We start from the raw sequence: 18,335 nt of genomic DNA, 5'->3' as shown, positions 1-18,335 counted from the left end.
CCGGCTGACGTCGTATAAGCGAGATATTCCTTATTACGGCGTAAAACACTTATCAAATAAATAAATATATAAATTTGTACAAAACACCATGTGATATTTCGACATGTTAGGTGTGAAAGTGATAATATAGAGAGTACACGATATGTCGTAACGTACTGGGTTTATAAATGCTGCCTGCGGCCATCCCGATATTTATGCTCAATCCAGCGCCAGCACTAAGATTTTACATGGCCATGATGATTTCCCACGGAAGACGCTCTAGCGATGAGTCACGTCACGTGTTCCAGAAGTTTATGAAGTTTATTGTATACGTACATGTATATGGGAGAGATTCTGGCGAAAAATCCATATTCGCTGGTCAGGTGAAATTATTATTAAGCCTTATAAATTTAAAAAAAAAATTATTATCGAATTATAAATGATAACACGTGCACATACAAGGCTGATACATGTATTTTATGAAACGTAATTATTCAGGCTATTCAAAAATAATAGCAAAAATTCGATTAAATTTCACCGATAGTTTTTTGGCCCAAAATCCCAGAATAGTCTCTTTAAATGTCAACTGTGACACATATGCTGTGTTTTTGTCTATTTGAATTTAATCTGGGGCTATCTCTACTTCGTCGTGCTGTAACTAATTTTAAACGGGTAATTGCTGATCTCCATGCAATCTTATTTTATGTGCATTTCTTTGTGAGGTAGGGGCATTTCAAACCACAAGTATACTTTTACCAAAAATCACTTTTTATGTGACATCATACCCTTATCTGAGGTGGCATGCGTGTACATTGTCTACAAACTCATCGCTCCATTACTGTCTTATCGGTTTGTTCAGTGGCTTATGCCTACAATAGCGGATATATACATAACGTTATTTATTCAGTAAGCTGTTAGTTAGTTCACTCAGTTTGTAAAACTCAGTGCACATGATTTGTACAAATAGCTTCGTTGTTAACTATACTAATGTTAACTTACCACGAGAATGACAGCATGTTGATGTCAGTAAATCCTTATATAATTCATATTTATTGTTCATATTTGTAATTTACTACATCACAAAGAAAAGCGAGAACTAAACTAAATCATTTGGAGTTTTAAAATTCAATACTTTATTTAGTGTATAACTGTTTTATTTATGTTTATTTACATTTTGGGTCAACTTGATAGGATTGGCCGAATGAAACCACCGCCCTTCATCAGGTACATCTACCTGACCATTGTATTTACTGTCTGCTGTAGAGATTTGGTGTTAACTGTTTAATAGCACATACTGTAGCTGATAAATTGTATACATTTTATCGTTAAAGTGGTTTTAGGAAAACGATTTGAAAAATCTTGTTAAATGAAAATTAGCGCGATAACTGCGGGCAAAATGTAATTGTCGTCCACTTTTATGAATTTAAACTGACATGCATATAAAGCCGGTTGTGCATTGATCGTCACCCCGAGCTTGGGGGACTGAGTATTTAAGCACATGATGTAAGAGACCGTATCTAACACCTGTTGCCATGAAGCCATTCATACGGCTAGTGTGACTTCAACCCATGTTCATATTGTCTATATACGACATGTACATAATATATCAGAGCCATAGGCCTTGGACACTGACAGATGCATGGAAAACAATGATGTGACATTAAGGTATAATAATTAGTATGTTTATGAAGTTCTGCTTTAAATCTTCATATACTGTGTTTTATGTACATCTATATAAATCTTATGTATCCCAAAAGATATCGTTAGTGGAGTGAGTAAAATCTAAGCACTGTATCATAAACAGTACTACACGCTATATACTAACTGGCAACGGTTTTATTATTTGATCCGAAAAAGCTATATTCATTTACATTGACGAAATTTCCTCGTATAGATCAAGTCTGGAGATGAGTGATTGTCTGTGATGGGCTAGATGGGCTAGATGGGTTGATTTCCCTCTAGTATTATATATGTATATACTAGCTCATGTTTAAATGACACATGGGTACTGCCAATCAAAGTAACGGAGTACCGGAGTGCAGTTGTCAGAGAAATGAAAGTCAGTCAAAGATGTCTTTAATGATTTTATATATACTGGTGAGGGATATTTTACAAAGAGAACCCCGTGGCGCTAGTACGAAATGCAGGCCAATATTGTGACTACTTTCTCCGTGTACGAAAGGGAACCCTGTAGCGCCTATACAGTATATATGCATTTCAATATTGTGATTACTTTCCCGTTGCACCAAAGGGAATCCTGTGGCGCCTATACGGAATGCAGGCCAATATTGTGATTACTTTCCCGGTGCACCAAAGGGAACCCTGTGGCACCTATACGGAATGCAGGCCAATATTGTGATTACTTTCCCGGTGCACCAAAGGGAACCCTGTGGCACCTATACGGAATGCAGGCCAATATTGTGATTATTTTCCCGGTGCACCAAAGGGAACCCTGCGGCGCTTATACGGAATGCAGGCTAATATTGTGATTACTTTCCCGGTGCATCAAACGGAACCCTGTGGCGCCTGTACGAAATGCAGGCCATTATTGTGATTACTTTCCCAGTGCACCAAAGGGAACCCGGTTGCGCCTATACGGAATGCAGGCCAATATTGTGATTACTTTCCCGGTGCACAAAAGGGAACCCTGTGGCACCTATACGGAATGCAGGCCAATATTGTGATTACTTTCCCGGTGCACCAAAGGGAACCCTGTGGCACCTATACGGAATGCAGGCCAATATTGTGATTATTTTCCCGGTGCACCAAAGGGAACCCTGCGGCGCTTATACGGAATGCAGGCTAATATTGTGATTACTTTCCCGGTGCATCAAACGGAACCCTGTGGCGCCTGTACGAAATGCAGGCCATTATTGTGATTACTTTCCCAGTGCACCAAAGGGAACCCGGTTGCGCTTATAAGGAATGCAGGCTAATATTGCTATTATTTTCCCGGTGCACAAAAGGGAACCCTGTGGTGCTTATACGGAATGCAGGCCAATATTGTGATCACTTTCTCTGTCCACCCAAGGGAAGCATGTGACGCTTATATGTATATAGTATACATGCCGACGTTGTGACTACTTTCTCGGGTGTCTGTGTGAAGCACAAGCGTTAAAAAATGAAACAAAAGTGAAAGTCGAAAGCCACGGTTTTGTAGAAAATGTAGATGTCAGACTTTTCTAAGGCCTCATATTTGTAAGACTGCTCATTTGAAACAGACGATTAATTTACATAAAAAAATTATAACTCGCCATTACGCATGCTTATCCAGTGGATGACCTCTTTATATAAACTAGTTATAATGCGAGCTACAAGGCTTAGTAGCGTGAAAAAATTATCACAAATTTATGTAGTTTTTCTTTTTACATAGTAATTTTGGTTTTAAAACAAAGATGTAGAAAGTCTCTAAATAGCCTAATGGCTTTGTATAAATGTACGGGCACCTGCTCATTGCAGACTAGATGTATGTGGGCTACATATAACAATACAAATGTGCTATATATATGATCCTGCTGATCAAGCCCTGTTTCAAGCAGACTAACGAAGCGATATTTAATACATCGGTTTTTCAGCCATTTGATTCATTTGACCTGCAGTTAATCAACATATGTGTATTCAGCATTCAGTGTGTTGGTTTGATATTGGTGTATAGATACTGTCACGTGAACTTAAGGACATCAATCTGTGTACATTCAGTAAGGAAAGAGTGCTGTACTCAATTAAAATCACCCGAAGAAAACCACCGCGCTTAACCAGGTACATATATGCCTGAACATTGTATGTATTCTCTGTTGTAGAGAATTGCTGTTAACTGTACAATAACACAGACTATAGCTAATTAATTGTACGCATTTTATCGTTAATGTGGTTTTAGGAAACAATTTGAAAAATTGTCTTGTTAAATGAAAATATTGTGGGATAACCACGGGTAAATGTAATTGTCGTCTACTTTTATGAGTATAAATTGACATGCAAATAAAGCCTTTTGTGCTTTCTTCGTCACCCGGTGCTCAAGGGATATGATATTGGCGTATAGTTACCGTTACGTGAAAGGAGAGTGTTATATGAGGATTTCAGTTTGTGTACAGGCGATAAGGACAGAGTGCTGTGAAAACCACATGCAACTTACATTATTTAGATACATTATTCAACATGTGCATTGAATTATCATTTGTTTAGTACACTGGTGAATTTAATACACGTGATTCTGTCAAGACGAAAAAAACCCATTCCTCCGAATGGCACAATGACTCTCCAATTTAACATTATTCTTCACAATTAACGTGTGAAGTTCTGACTCAGCTAACAATTTATAAGTTGCAAATGTACGCGTTGTTCAAAGCTGACCGAATTTTCGCCGTTGGAGCGTTAAGTCTCAACAAATATATTCCCCACGGCCCGAGGGGGAAAACAGAACTGAAAAGTCTGAAAAATTTGACAGATCTTCAAGCTTGTACCTTAGATGACGTCAGCCAGGTATATTTATCTGTGTCAGCTTGTCGTTGTTATATAGTTCTTAAGTTTATATTCCTAGATATATTAGGTCGATAAAGGCTGCACTGATGTCCAGAAAACTAATGTAAATAGGCTGATGTATGCAGGTGTCGATTTTCGCCCACTGGTCTACGTATATGAAGTTAATGGAACAAGAAATATACAAGGTCACAAACATGTAATAACGTTGAGTATCCGCGTGCAAGGCAGCAAACTATATAATGACGGAATGAATTTACATGCTCAGGAAAACAAACGTGCCATGTACTTGTGAACTGTTGATAATTTTAGTTTTGCGTGTTAAAAGAAAAAAGCAAAATGATTCCATCTACACACCTGCGGAATATGACTGGATAGGTAACTTAATGGGATGTAGAGTCATACTTCGAGTGACATCACTAGGTGGAACAAATCCCCAACTTTATCACGATCAGCACTGACCGAGATGTATAGAAGTGACACGTCAAAAGACGTACACAACAGAAGTAGAAGAGAGATCGCTTTATCATTTCGGATCACCTGACCCGATCATACCGGCTATAGACGCTCTTCCTATTCTTGGGCGGGTCGCTAAGGAAATACAAGGGTCAGTTGTACATACATGTATGTGCTGTACACATATGTCTGGTGAAATATCAAATACTGCACTACTTCCCTTGTAAGTTGTAACATATATGCCCTTCTCAATTTTTCCCTATAATGTTGAACATTTGGACCTAATATCACATTGCTTTGTAGGTACAACATTCCACGTGGGTCAGGTGTATATTTTGATCTATTGAGGTCACAACAGACTACCTATTTACATGGGAGAAGGTACATGACCGGTGACCACTGCACAGAATTTAAACGTTCGCACAATGGCGAGTACGTGGCGTCCACCATCCAAAGCCAACCTGCTTCGGGCACTGGTGCTCGTCGTCGGTTGCCTTGCCAAATTCTCCGCAGGCTCAATATTCGCCTTTAATGTGTATTCAAATGCTATAAAAGCCACCTTTAACTACACGCAGACTGAAGGTAAGTTTATATATCACCTAATTATGGAATGATTATTTACAGCTGCGGCCTACTGCCACGAGTTACGAAGTTACAGTTGTTTCCTTGGACTTTATACGCCCGGTTTGCCCTCCTCTCCCGCCACGATCCAGAAGTATGAAAGGGTGACAATTCGAATACTGATTAAATTTAGGTGCCTAGAACATTCGTTACATGTTTCCAGCATTATTAAAAACCATTGACTGCATTTCTTTACATGCATGACTGCGTCCTGAATTCTGACCGTTTATACTACCTCAGTTACTAGGCGGTTTGTGATGACCGGTGTTTTAGAAATCTTTATTGATCTTTATTTGGGATTATTGATCTAGAACGTCAATTATGGTTGACGATTGGTATACAAATGTCTGATGTGACGCCTGAACACCGACCCACGATGAAATAATTAACGATTACAATTTTTAAGAACATGTATTGTGCTATGGATTTTATTTTACTGTAAAGAATTGTTTTGCCATTGGCAGTTCTGCTGTTGGCGTCCATGGTGAACCTGGGTCTTGGCGTGGGCCTTCCAGCAGGAATGGTATTCGACAAGTTCGGCCCTATCCTGACGTCGATCGTGGGGTTACTCAGCACGTCTGCCGGCTATTTACTCATTTGGAGTTCCTTCAAGAATCCGACATTCTATAGCACTAGAAATCCGTTGATGGCTTTGTACTTTTTTATTATTGGTAAGAAGACGACTTGAATAAAGTAAATGCATACAATTTTAGGACATGAAGGTGCTTTGTTTCAACACTTGTGGAAAGCATGATCCTATATGTTCTACATGACTCTGTATTTACAGATATACAATGCACGATTGTATATTGTATGGTAAAATATATATATATATATATATATATATATATATATATATATATATATATATATATATATATATATATATATATATAGCTAACTCTTTTTGAATTTCCTTAAAATGGTTCTTTTGATTTATGATCGAATTTTTTATGGTCGAATTATCTTGCTGTATCATGTCTTGTTCCTGACTTTGAAGCCAAGCGGTTTCAAGTGCTTTATTGGGTATTGAAGTGCTTTGCGTTAATTTGAGAAATGCGTGATTTCAAAGCAATTTAGTGAAATCTAATTGTGAACCAATTGTGTTGATCACTTTGTGTTTATTCCAAAGGCCATGGGTCCCTTTACACGTACATGTCGGCACTGGGGACAAACGTAAGGAACTTCAGGGATAAGCACCGGGCAAAGATCATCGGCTTGCTGGATGCCTGTTTTGGGGGAAGCCCTGCAATCTTCGTTTTAGTCTACTCGGAATTCTACACAAATGGGCACGCGGAGGATCAACAAAACCAAAACGTGGCTGGATTTATGCTTTTATTCGCTATATGGTTTGCTATCGCAAACTTCCTCTGTGTTTTGTTTCTCAGGATTTATCCTCCGGATTCAGAGAATATTTCTAACAATGTCTCCAAGAGTGGAACTGTACAGGCAGAGGAATGCGAAAAGACAGTCATCGGGGCATCAGCTAGTGACGCTCAGGCATACTCATCTTTTGACGACAATGCCAGTATTAATGCTGATGTGCCAGACAGTAAAGGTGTAACGAATAAGTCTTCTAAGCCAAGCGAAATGAAACAAATTCTGTTACTGTTTCTTGACTGGAAGTTCCAGTATTTACTATGGATGTTCATTTTTGCCTCTGTTGTAGGCCTAGCGTTTGTCAATAACGTGACTGTGGTGACAAAATCTGTGGGGTTGTCCAAAATCGATTCTGTGGTGACAGCACTTATCCCAGTGACTGGTATTTTGGCCAGGTTCACACTTGGTCCCCTGTCGGATCACATAAAAGAGAGGTTTGCCCGTATCAACATCCTGCTCATCACAAATGTGGTGTTTGCCGCTTCCCAGTTCATGTGCATCTTTTTGGCAGACAGATCCTGGGCCTTTATCCTAGCCAACATCCTCAGCGGAATATCCATAGGTAGTTTATGGACTTTTGTTCCCGCCGTAATCAGCGAATATTTCGGGCTGCGTGATTTTGGCAGGAACTGGGGAATAGTGATTCTGCTGGCGGCACTAGCGGGTATAGGGGTCCAGGCGGGTTACGGGATGATTTATCAAAGCTTCATCACGGATCCTGATACCACAAACTGCTATGGACTTATCTGCGTGAAGTGGAACTTCGTCATGATGTGTGGACTCACTGCGTGTGCCATTCTTTTAAATATATTCCTCATTTTAACCACACGCTCTGAATTTGCCACTGCAGGAAGAGAACACAAAAGTAAGCAAGCCACATGAACTTGTGGTTTGTCATCGAAGAGAATCAAAATAACACGAGTGTGAGATAATATGATATTAAGAAAATTCACATGGCCACGAACTGGTCAGTATACAAAAAATTATTCTAGACCCCTTGGCATATTTCCGCCATTACCAGCTGATTATGTTCCCGACTATGTGTGATAAGAATTATGTATTATATGTGTGTGCCTCATATAATTATACATATGTATTGATATACAAATGTACCTCATTATTTTTCTATCTTTTTAGTTACATGTATGTGAACATATATATTTATGTTCTGTGAGATATAACGCCTATAGATATTTCATATACAAGATACCATATGGAATTTGCATTTTACTGCACTTATTGCACAGGTAAGTTTTATTAGAAGTACAACCCGGGCCCGCATTTATCAAACGTCTTAAGACTTAAGTCAGAAATTCATGCACAACTAAAATTAAAATATTTCGCTGTAGAAAGTTTAAAATTTGTACAGTGATTCTTTACTGTAGAACACTGTATTAACCACAATTTCATTTATTTCCTGATCTGAGTTTGGCTCTTTAAACTCTTGCTCTCCGGCCGTAAGTGGGTAGGTCTCCCAGCAACCTGCGGATGGTCGTGGGTTTCCCCCGGGCTGTGCCCTGTTTCCACCCACCATAATGCTGGCCGCCGTCGTATAAGTGAAATATTCTTGAGTACGGCGTAAAACACCAATCAAATAAACAAATCAAATAAGTTAAACTCTTGCAGTTTATGGCTTAAGTCTTAAGTTGTTTGATATGTACGGATCCAGAACTGCCCAACTCTGGAAATTTCGCGATATCTATGGGAAATACCAGTGCAATTGATATTCTAATTAAAAGCGTTTTGGTTTGAACTTGTGGTTGTGGTGAATGGTAAATCTTAGTTCTTGGATAGAAAGAAGTCCCTTTCTGCATTGATATTAAAATTTCTAATACGAGGTTTAGTTTATATTTGGTAAAGAGATTAAAACTCCTATACATAATAAGCTTTTCTCGAGTTTTGTATTTCTCGAGTTTCTTCAACGCTCTAATAAAAACCAGCGATAAAAAGAAACAAGACTTGACATCTTAATGGGCGCTGGTCCTTCAGATACCCGTCCATGTCACCCTCAAACGAAAAAAACACCTAGTCGTATGCAAAATGCGGTGTGTATATATGTAAATGTGAGAGCCCGAACCAGGATGCATCTACCACAACTTCGTTGCAATTCATTATAATACCAATGTTGTGTCCATCGGTTTTAAAGCTTCTAGAAAATTTAAAGAAAAGGGTTATGCTTGTTAGATAGGCAAAATGATCATTTGTACGTGGGTTTTATGCTGCTAAGAATTTTATGGTTATTGTTTGTGAAAAACAACATTGAAACAAAAGCTAATAAGAAAGTTTGTGGAAAATTAACGATGTGGATAGTGAGTATGCATTCACTAATGACAGACCGCTAAGAATGTTTGTTCAGGCTCTCTGTATCGACCATTCGGCAGTGTAGGATCACTTTCAGCCCAAACAGAAGACGAGTGCTCCGGGAATTGGCTGATTTGTTCCTGCCTGTATAGATCGTCCACAGCTCATCAGCATGGTATTCCCCGTAATGTTTGCAAAGGAGTTGCCGGGGCGTTAAGTGATATGTTAAGCACGTCGGTGTTAGTGGAGAGAAGTGGTAACCTCAAGACTATCGGAGTCCTCTTCACTGGCCTGTTGGTGTGTCGTTAGCATCTCACAGGCCGGCCATCGCCGCCTATAGCTGCTGGATAATGAGCATGAAATGGACGGAGCCTATGGCCAGTCACGGTCAGTCCCGTCTTCTACCTAATCCGCTTATGACAAGCTTCTTTCGGGAACAACCATCGACGGGTGCTCTCCTCATCAGCTTCCGGCCTTAGACAGGTGTTACACCAGATCAACACAAATCGCATTTTGTCAAACAAATCTCGCAATAAGAACGCCATTTGAAGAATAAACCTGTTCAATAAACGTAATCCTTCAGAATATTTATTTTAAAGAGACTTAGTTTGGATAAAACACTCAGAACCCATTTGGAAACAGATGGGATAGATGCTTGTCAAGTCCTAGCGCTTCAGAAGTTTCCTTGTGAAGACACAGAAATTGCATAAAAGAGTAGATGGCCGAGTCTGTAGCACATCTGGGGACTAGACCAACATCCTGTGACAGCTGTGAAGCAGTACCTTCCGTAACTTACTCAGAATCAACTGAGAGAATCACTGCGAACGATTCTGAATTCATGCTATCATGCTCATCACAGAATCCAGCCGGAGGTTCCAATCTCAGATCTCGCGACGATGAGACCGTTGTCTCAGCGTTCTGTACTGGGGAGACAACCAGCCCATCACCTCCAGGTAACCACGCCGTATCTGATCTCTCTATGCGACACGTGTTCCCCAAAGCTGGAAGTCCCTCACGTCATGTTGCTCAGAGAGTACCAAATCACACGTTTTCTATCAGAAACATCCTGGGTGACGTCACGTTGCCGATGTCGGACAGAGTTTCGTGCACGGACAGACCTTGTAGCCCTTATCTAATTGTATCGGACACATCGGCACAGCCTTCTAGCAGCTCGCCAGAAGCGCCAAATAATGCTAACGTCAACCAGCCACCGGATACAAACTTTCATTCAGGTCAGTAAAACCGTTGTGCCAACAACAAACCCGTTAAGTGTTAAACCTCTGAACGTTTCAGTGCCGGTAAGGTTTTTGGTTAAACAATGATGCAGTTAAATGTAAAGTTTAATGTGCAAACTTCAAGTTCAGTTATGGAAGGACTAATTCCAAGAGTAGGCCTATATATTTCGCCTTAATAGGCAAATATTTCCATGCAAAATAAGACCAGCAAACATTATGGATAGCAAGTTGGTTGTATTAATTTCGCTAGATTGTATTTGTTTTCTTGGAAATCTTCTCGTGATATTGACGAGATACCTTTACGTATATTAAAATCAAACAGCTTTTATTGGGTAATTCTCTTGTATGTGGCTACTGGCTAAACTGGAAACTCTCCTTTACAGGTGACCGCCGGAAGCGTCCTCGAACAGCCTTCACTGCTGACCAGGTGAAGGAGTTGGAGAGGGAATTCCAGGTGAACAAATATCTTTCGGTGTCGAGGAGGGTGGAGTTATCACAAGCCCTGGGACTCACTGAGACTCAGGTATGTCGGTTATTCATCGTTACTCAATCGTATAACACATGACTCTCTAAGTAGCGGTGCATGTTTACGTGTAATTTTTTGTATTGCGGTGACAAAGATTTTCATTTCTAGCACCGGATATTGTAGATGAATGTCATTTTTGAGATCGATTGCAAAGCATAGAGCATATATTCATTATCAGCGTTTTAAAAACTTTTAATGAAATAATGAAAGACGCCTTTATCAGAAAAGGCAACGAATTTCATAAACTTTTGCATCTTGTCTTTCAAAACTGTTCATGAAACTCCAAGTTTTTCCACCCGTTGCACTGTATAAATTTGGGTTTTTATACGTACATGTAGGAATCATGATGACATGCATAACTACGGAGGCGTAAAAGGGAGATGACTGTTTTCTTTTTTATTTATTTTTTTAAGCAACCCTTCCCCCACCCCCCACCCCCAAAAGAGAAAAACTCCCAGAAAAAAGAGATCGAGTTGGGTTTTTTTTTAAGCAGACGAAAGCAGAGATTGGCTGATTATCTCGGCAGTCCGAGACATTTTTCTGGGAGGTTTTCTTTTTTTTTTTTCGCCTGCAAGAAAAAAAAAGAAAAACTCCAACCCGATCTCTTTTTGTGGGAGTTTTTCTTAAAAGTCAGAAAACTCCGACTGCAGAAATAGAAAAAATAAAAAGCATACTGTTAAAAAAAGAAAACCGCCATGTCCCTTTTACGCACGTACATAGCTATAAAATTGCAGGTTTTTAGTTTTTGGTATACCAGATACCAACAATCAACCATCATCTATGGGCTCTTACTGGCTTAATGGTCTGAAGTATTTAACTTGGGACAACATGCTATTCAGAAATGAGGTTCTGTGGTACAATTCATAAAAAAGGATTGGATTTGCCAATATGTCACCAGATACATGTGTCTTACAAGGGGCACTAGCTTCCCCTCCAGCCATAGATTATGAAAAATGAATTAGTTAATTAAATAACAAATCTATTTCATTTTTCTTTAGGTGAAGATATGGTTTCAAAACAGACGAACAAAGTGGAAGAGAAAGTACGCGAATGAGTTAGGATTTTGGCACCCTGGTTTCGGTTCTCTGGGTTGCTTGCAGCCTCCCTCCGCGCCACTCCTCTCCCACAGTTGCGGCCTCACTCCCTGGCATTCCACCGTCACTCCCATCTCCTTCGCAAGAGTACCGTACATCTCCACACAACTCTTTAATCATATCAAACAACGGGGAGCCATGGCACCGGTAGCAAATGGAACCATATTCAGAGATTGGATTCCTAAACAGTAAAACGTATTTAAGCTGTTCTCTTACATTTATTCATAGAAGAAAAAGAATGGTTGTGATCAACTGACCAGATCCTGTACAGATAGACAAGTGGGTTTCAGTAATGTTTCTTCCTGAAAACATGGCTTGTCATCTGCAGAATTGATGAGTGACATAATGGATTCCTTAACATAGTCACATATCTGTCTATATCACATACAATCCTGATGTTTGATCTGTCATAAACATTAACACAGTCAGCTAACTCGGTGTGCACCAACTGATCCTGGGATATCGTTTTGTTTTAATGATATAGATAGATGGATCATTATTGCGTTGGGCCAATTGGTCCATCAGATTTAAAGACATCAAGTGATGGAACGCTTGGTATTTCTGTTTTAGTAGTAAACATGTCTACCTTATAATCACGTGATAATGTTTTTTAACGAATCAAGATAAGCAAATAGATTATGAAAGCAATTTCCAGTATAAACATTTCGAAGGCGGCACATACATTCGTAACCACCTTATACTGTGTTCGTCATGTTGCCATAATGAAATACCTGAGGCTTCCGTTAGCATGCCAACGCGGCGCAGAGCCTCTCACCAATGCGATCGTTGTGACTTCAAGTCCAGCTCATGCTGGCCTCGACTCCGGTTTTGCGTGGGAAGGTCTGGCACCAACCTAGGGATGGTCGATGGTTTCCCCTGGACACTGCCCAGTTACCTATACTACCATAATGCTGGCCGCCGTCGTATTAGTGAAATATTCCTGAGTCGGCGTAAAACACCAATCAAACAAATAAAGTGCTTAAATGATTTTGTTCTATATGTATAAATAAAAAAATAAAATGTCTTGGTTTTGAAAATTATCAGCTCAGTAATTCCATGATTATTTCTTTATTTTAATTCAGAACGGTCATTTTTAACAAAAATGTTCTTTTTAGCACAGCAGACAATGGAACACCACGCATCAAGCGGTGTGTTTCTTTTTTTTTTGTACCTGGCACATGAACTCTTTGACTCCTAATATTCGACGCCACATAATGAAACTTTCTGTGAACACCAGAATGCACTCAGCCGTGGAATATATTACGTCTTGATTAACAAGCCAATACGTTTACATGTGACATTACATGTGCATTAATAGCAATTTAACTTTTATAATGTTTTCATATATTTTACTTCACTGTAGTTATTTTTACTTGCAGTAACTCTTTGGTTATATATACGTTTATTTCAAACACGCTCAATCACATAGCGTTTTTATATAGGTAGTGAATATTTCCAGTGTAGCTGAGAAAGCATTTCCGATACGTGATATGTGACTACATGCTATACAAACTATATGATGAGGCGTTCGAATCCATTCCAAATGGGCCGTTCTTTAATAAGAGGGCCTACTCGTGCCCTGCCGTCTTTAGCCCTTCTCCGCTATAAGTTTCCTCTGCGCCGTCCACGCACATGTTAAACATCTATTGTTGCGCCAACACTCAAATCACTAATATTCTCAATGAACTACTCTCTCCACGACACACCGTTCGAACTTATCTACCAAATGCTCTATCGGAAGACACCAGTTTTTCTCCCACGAGTGATAGGTGACGTAATCTGGGTTAACCAATGGACGAGAGAAACACCTTGGTAAACGAGTACAAATTTGCATTGGGTGAAGTGGACGTATGGCTTCTTTAATATTCAAATAACTTACACAAAGACAGGTTGTCGACTAACGAGCCCCGTATTTCCAGCGAAATAAAACTACTTCAGCGAAACCTGGCGTCACAAAGAGTGCACCATAAATAGTCTCCATACCTAAAATCCATCTCTGACAACGAATTTTGTATAAGTCTACCCGTATTCACCCTCTCCGCTTCGGTCATCCATATAGTAACTTTACAACAACAACAACATGTTACGGCTCACTGTAGCGATGTTGTGATCGTTTCCATTGGTCAGTCTGAATTATGTTGATTAGCCATTTGTGTCACAACGGGAACCTCTTAACTAGATGGAAGGCTAAATATCAACGAAGCATACTTATTTTGTTCAAACGGGTTCAAGCGAGCGATGTGCCTTTTATTAAAATGACCTGTAAAATTCAGCCCTTTTGAAACCTCAATGGTCCACAAACTTATGTTTGGTTAAAGTATTACACGTTAGAAGTTTAGCCTATTTCACCTTGACTACCTCCACAGCTGTTGGAGATGACCTACATGATAATCAGTACAAGATTAGAAGCGCAAACAGATTTATCTTCAATACTGACATTACATCTCGTCACTCGGCCACTCAGGGCTACGATTTCTCTGTGACATGATTTACTGGCCTCTTTTTAAGGTGAAGATCAAGGGCCAGTGGCTCAAACGTTTATCGTGATATCATGGCAACTTTTAAACCATGAAAGTTGTCCAGTTTCAGCTAGAGTACCACGAGACGAATTTTACTGGTAAACATGCTATGAAACTTTAAACATGCCTTAGTAAAGGATTTAGCGGTTTAAACCAAATGACATGCCCTACAATGCTGAAGAGGGATCAGGTCCTGGCCTACAGGTTGCTTGTCATTCAATACCGAAAATACGATTGTCATTGTGACGGTATAACTTCGTCGATAAATGCAGCGTTTCTTCGTATTGTTTTCATGTGATTGTTTACTAAATAGGATGATAGCACATAACTTTGATTAATTCTAGGACAGTGACTTGTAATACAATGCAATTTACATAAATGCAATTTATATTCACTTAATGCTGCTTAAGCCGGCGTAAACCACCAGTCAAATAATTAAATAATTACATTCGTCTTGAATTCTGCAAGGTGTTAGGGGGCGTTCCAGTTGCTACTTATTAAGTATTTAAATAAACAGTTATAGAAGAAAAGATAACTTAGGTAAATTAAAAAGGAGCTGCATTTCGCCAGCTACGTGTTGACCATCAGCCAGTTTTACTCCTTATGCATGCTGTGGTCTTGTTATATTGTAAGGCATGTTTCCATTAATACCTCTGATTTACAGGATGGACGAATGTCAATCACAAGGTTTACTATTCCCTTGTGCAAATACTTAGATCCTTAAATGTGTCAATGGCATTTGGATACATACTGCACGATTTTATAGTATTATATTTGTAGTGTGTTACGCTTCGTGTCTGGGGCGTAAGATTACAAATAACCACATCTGTAAGTAGTGCATTTGCAGCATAACACGACACGCCATATTGTGGGCGTGTAGTTCGATCCTCGAGGTTTTGTCCAGTTCAGCTGCAGTGCTAATGTTCTTAATTCACGTGTCCTGTAAGAAGTCGTGTGGTATTTTCTGGAAACATTGGTATTTAGAACACTGAATCTTGTTGACTGCAGGACAATGTAAACAGACGAATATTTCTATCCCCTATCAGGCGTGAAGACTCTCACTTGAATTCTGAAAGACAAACACTTCATAACCCTTAACCTTACATTTTTTTCATTTAAACAGATATAGCGACAGGTAAAAGGCCACAAGGGCTTCTGCCTTCATATAAAAACTCACATGAGCCTGGAGACAAGTCTCTGTAGGTGTAATAATGCTTGTAAGCCGTAAGTGTGACAGTAGCGTTCATCTGCTTACATCTGCTGTCCATACAGACTAGCCCACGTTATACGGACGTAATTGACCACATTATAAAACACAACGGTAAAGCAGAACGACTTCGGCAGGTAAGTCTGTCATAGTGGCTTTCATGCATTTTTGAATTCATACTCTTGCTTAAAATTCTATTTAAAATATTGGTAACATGACCAAGGGCTCATTGTTGAGTGATTGCATCTGATTAAATTTTGCAGATATCCCAGCAGAATGCTTCATTTTACTTTATCGGCATATAATTATATATTTAAGAAAATGTACATAAATACAATAAACACTATTCATAGCGCTTTTGTAAGTATCTGATTGAGAATAACAATGATTGCAGGCGGTCAGAGATACGTGTGCACTTTTGTTACACTCATTTCTGAAATGTGAAAAATCATTTTACTTTCAAAACCTGATAATTACTTGAAAGAAAAAGACTTTGGATCTAATGTAAATGCGCAAAACAATTTATTGGCCATACAAACAAGTCGAACAGAATTTTGGCACATATTTAAAAAACGAAAGGAACACATATGCATTCAAAACTATTCTTTCATTATACTGCACAAAATGCACCACTGATAAGACCAATTGTCAATAGTACTGGTTTCACGAAGGGAACATTTACTGATTTAATATGAAGTCACGAGCAAGAACTATTCTCCAGCTCTAAATGGTTGTTCTGAAATAGTTTAATCTGTTTTGATTCAGGAAACTGGTCATGATGAAATCACTTGTATTCCTCTCCGTGTGTACACTGTACTTCACAGCCATTACAGGAGCGAGTAACCAAGATGAAAGCAACTGTCATGCTTTCTGTGCGTTTGGTTTAAAAGTGCCCGGATGTTTCTGCTCTAAGGTTGCATCAGGTAAATACATATTGCACGATCGATAAGGGTGCAAATATTAAATGTGCATGTATGTATTCATTAGAATAGTGAGAATAAATCTGCACTCCGTTGAAAATAGAAAGTTCATGGTCCTAGCACAAAATACACTTATGTATGCGCAAAAACCTCATGGGTTTGAACTTGAACCCGCTAAAGACTGACACAGTTCTTCACTTTTAGGGACTTTTAGAATTGCCATTGCTTGTATGTTTTTATGTCGACATCCATGTGATAGATCTAGGCGTCAAAACTCTCTAAAACTGAAAGCTGTGCAGCAGTTCACAAAATTTGTAATTTGTGTAACACCACCACAATAACACAGTATCAGTGGTACACAATGTGTGTAATAAAATATTTGTACACGGTCGATTGTATGTTGTGTATCCCAGGGTCCGTTTAACTAGGTGATGAATGCTGATCAATTTATTCGATAAAAATAACTTTTCAGTGTTCCAAACTATTCAATCTTGATATTTACTTTTAGTAAGCTACATGGACTCTGACCCGGGCTTCGGTAAGTTACCGTGGACGACAACCAAGCCAGCCTACACGACCGATATATGCGATTACCTGTGTTATATACAGATGGGAGGAGACGCCTGTCAATGTAGTAAGCCTGGGGTCCCTGGTCGACGATAGGGGAGGTAATTCCGATATGCCAACTTCCAGGAAGAATAGACTCCCTTTAACAGTTGGCTTAAACGGTGACAGTTTGAAGGCCGTGGTGTCATATTAACAGTCTGTTGGTATCCAAAACAGCCATATTAGTTCCAAATGGTAGTTCCGCTTAAGTTGACCATCTGTTTTTATCAGTATTGACAGACTCCTCTGTCAATGGCTCTCTTTAACCACAAACGATATAGCTTTACATTTTTACATTTCGAGCGAGACTAAAAGTTGCGCACATGTTCACTTACTTGAAATATCTCCTGTTACTTCCTTGGTGTTTTGTTTTAAATTTTATGTATGTCTGTTTAATAAAATTATTCCCGGTGGGAATGTTGTCGTCCTTGGTGTATACATTTTAGTATTAAAATGAATGTGTTTGATAAATCCATAAATGTATTGCTGCATGAGCTCTGGGTATTCGGCCTACTGTGCTCGCTCTCATTAGTTCCTAGTCATGATTAGGCCTAATTCCTAATTCTTCTGAAGCCATAGTGCGGGCGGTGTCTGTGTGTGTGTGTGGGGGGGGGGGGGGGGGATAAATTGCTGGCATTAAAAGGCCGGATTTCACCAGTTACGTGGCCATTTGCCAGCTATTACAAAATATTTCGCTGCTCTCGTTTTACTCTCCCTCATCTATGACCTAATTTTGTGTAAAGAATATATGAAACGCTTGGTTTTTTATTTCTTAACACGGAGTATATGATATGGGGAAAAGTATAAAAGAACAAAAACGTCTCGTAGCTTTCTTTATGGAGCATGAAAATTGCTTTAAAGTACATTTTTATTAAGGCGCTCAGTCCAGACAAACCTTCTGTGGTGACGTCAACGGTGCTAGTTGTCAGAACAACTTTGTTGGAGGAGAGCCCGAATTCGGGCGTATAACTGTCCCTTCCTTCCCAGTATATACTCATTGGTGACGTCATTTCCG

The 18,335-nt window shown here is 39.3% G+C and overlaps 2 protein-coding genes and 1 long non-coding RNA gene across 3 annotated transcripts; all 3 read left to right on the top strand.

Moving 5' to 3' along the window:
* The first annotated feature begins 5,336 nt into the window (after window positions 1-5,336).
* LOC135464913 (uncharacterized) lies at window positions 5,337-7,794 on the top strand. The gene is made up of 3 exons (XM_064742489.1): window positions 5,337-5,493; window positions 5,997-6,203; window positions 6,665-7,794. Exons 1-3 carry the CDS (start codon window positions 5,337-5,339, stop codon window positions 7,792-7,794), a joined length of 1,494 nt encoding a protein of 497 aa, XP_064598559.1.
* A 2,137-nt stretch (window positions 7,795-9,931) lies between these two features.
* LOC135464905 (homeobox protein Hox-B7a-like) lies at window positions 9,932-12,260 on the top strand. Its single transcript, XM_064742477.1, has 3 exons — window positions 9,932-10,445; window positions 10,832-10,971; window positions 11,973-12,260. The coding sequence occupies exons 1-3, from the start codon at window positions 9,932-9,934 to the stop codon at window positions 12,258-12,260; spliced, it is 942 nt and encodes a 313-aa protein (XP_064598547.1).
* Window positions 12,261-15,791: 3,531 nt separating this feature from the next.
* LOC135462073 (uncharacterized) lies at window positions 15,792-17,891 on the top strand. The gene is made up of 3 exons (XR_010443429.1): window positions 15,792-15,931; window positions 16,560-16,717; window positions 17,223-17,891. It is a non-coding gene; the product is annotated as an uncharacterized LOC135462073 (long non-coding RNA).
* Window positions 17,892-18,335: the final 444 nt, after the last annotated feature.

Source organism: Liolophura sinensis, chromosome 1, assembly GCF_032854445.1.
Source record: "Liolophura sinensis isolate JHLJ2023 chromosome 1, CUHK_Ljap_v2, whole genome shotgun sequence".
In the NCBI taxonomy this organism is placed as follows: domain Eukaryota; kingdom Metazoa; phylum Mollusca; class Polyplacophora; order Chitonida; family Chitonidae; genus Liolophura; species Liolophura sinensis.
This window is presented reverse-complemented; position numbering and strand designations above follow the sequence as displayed.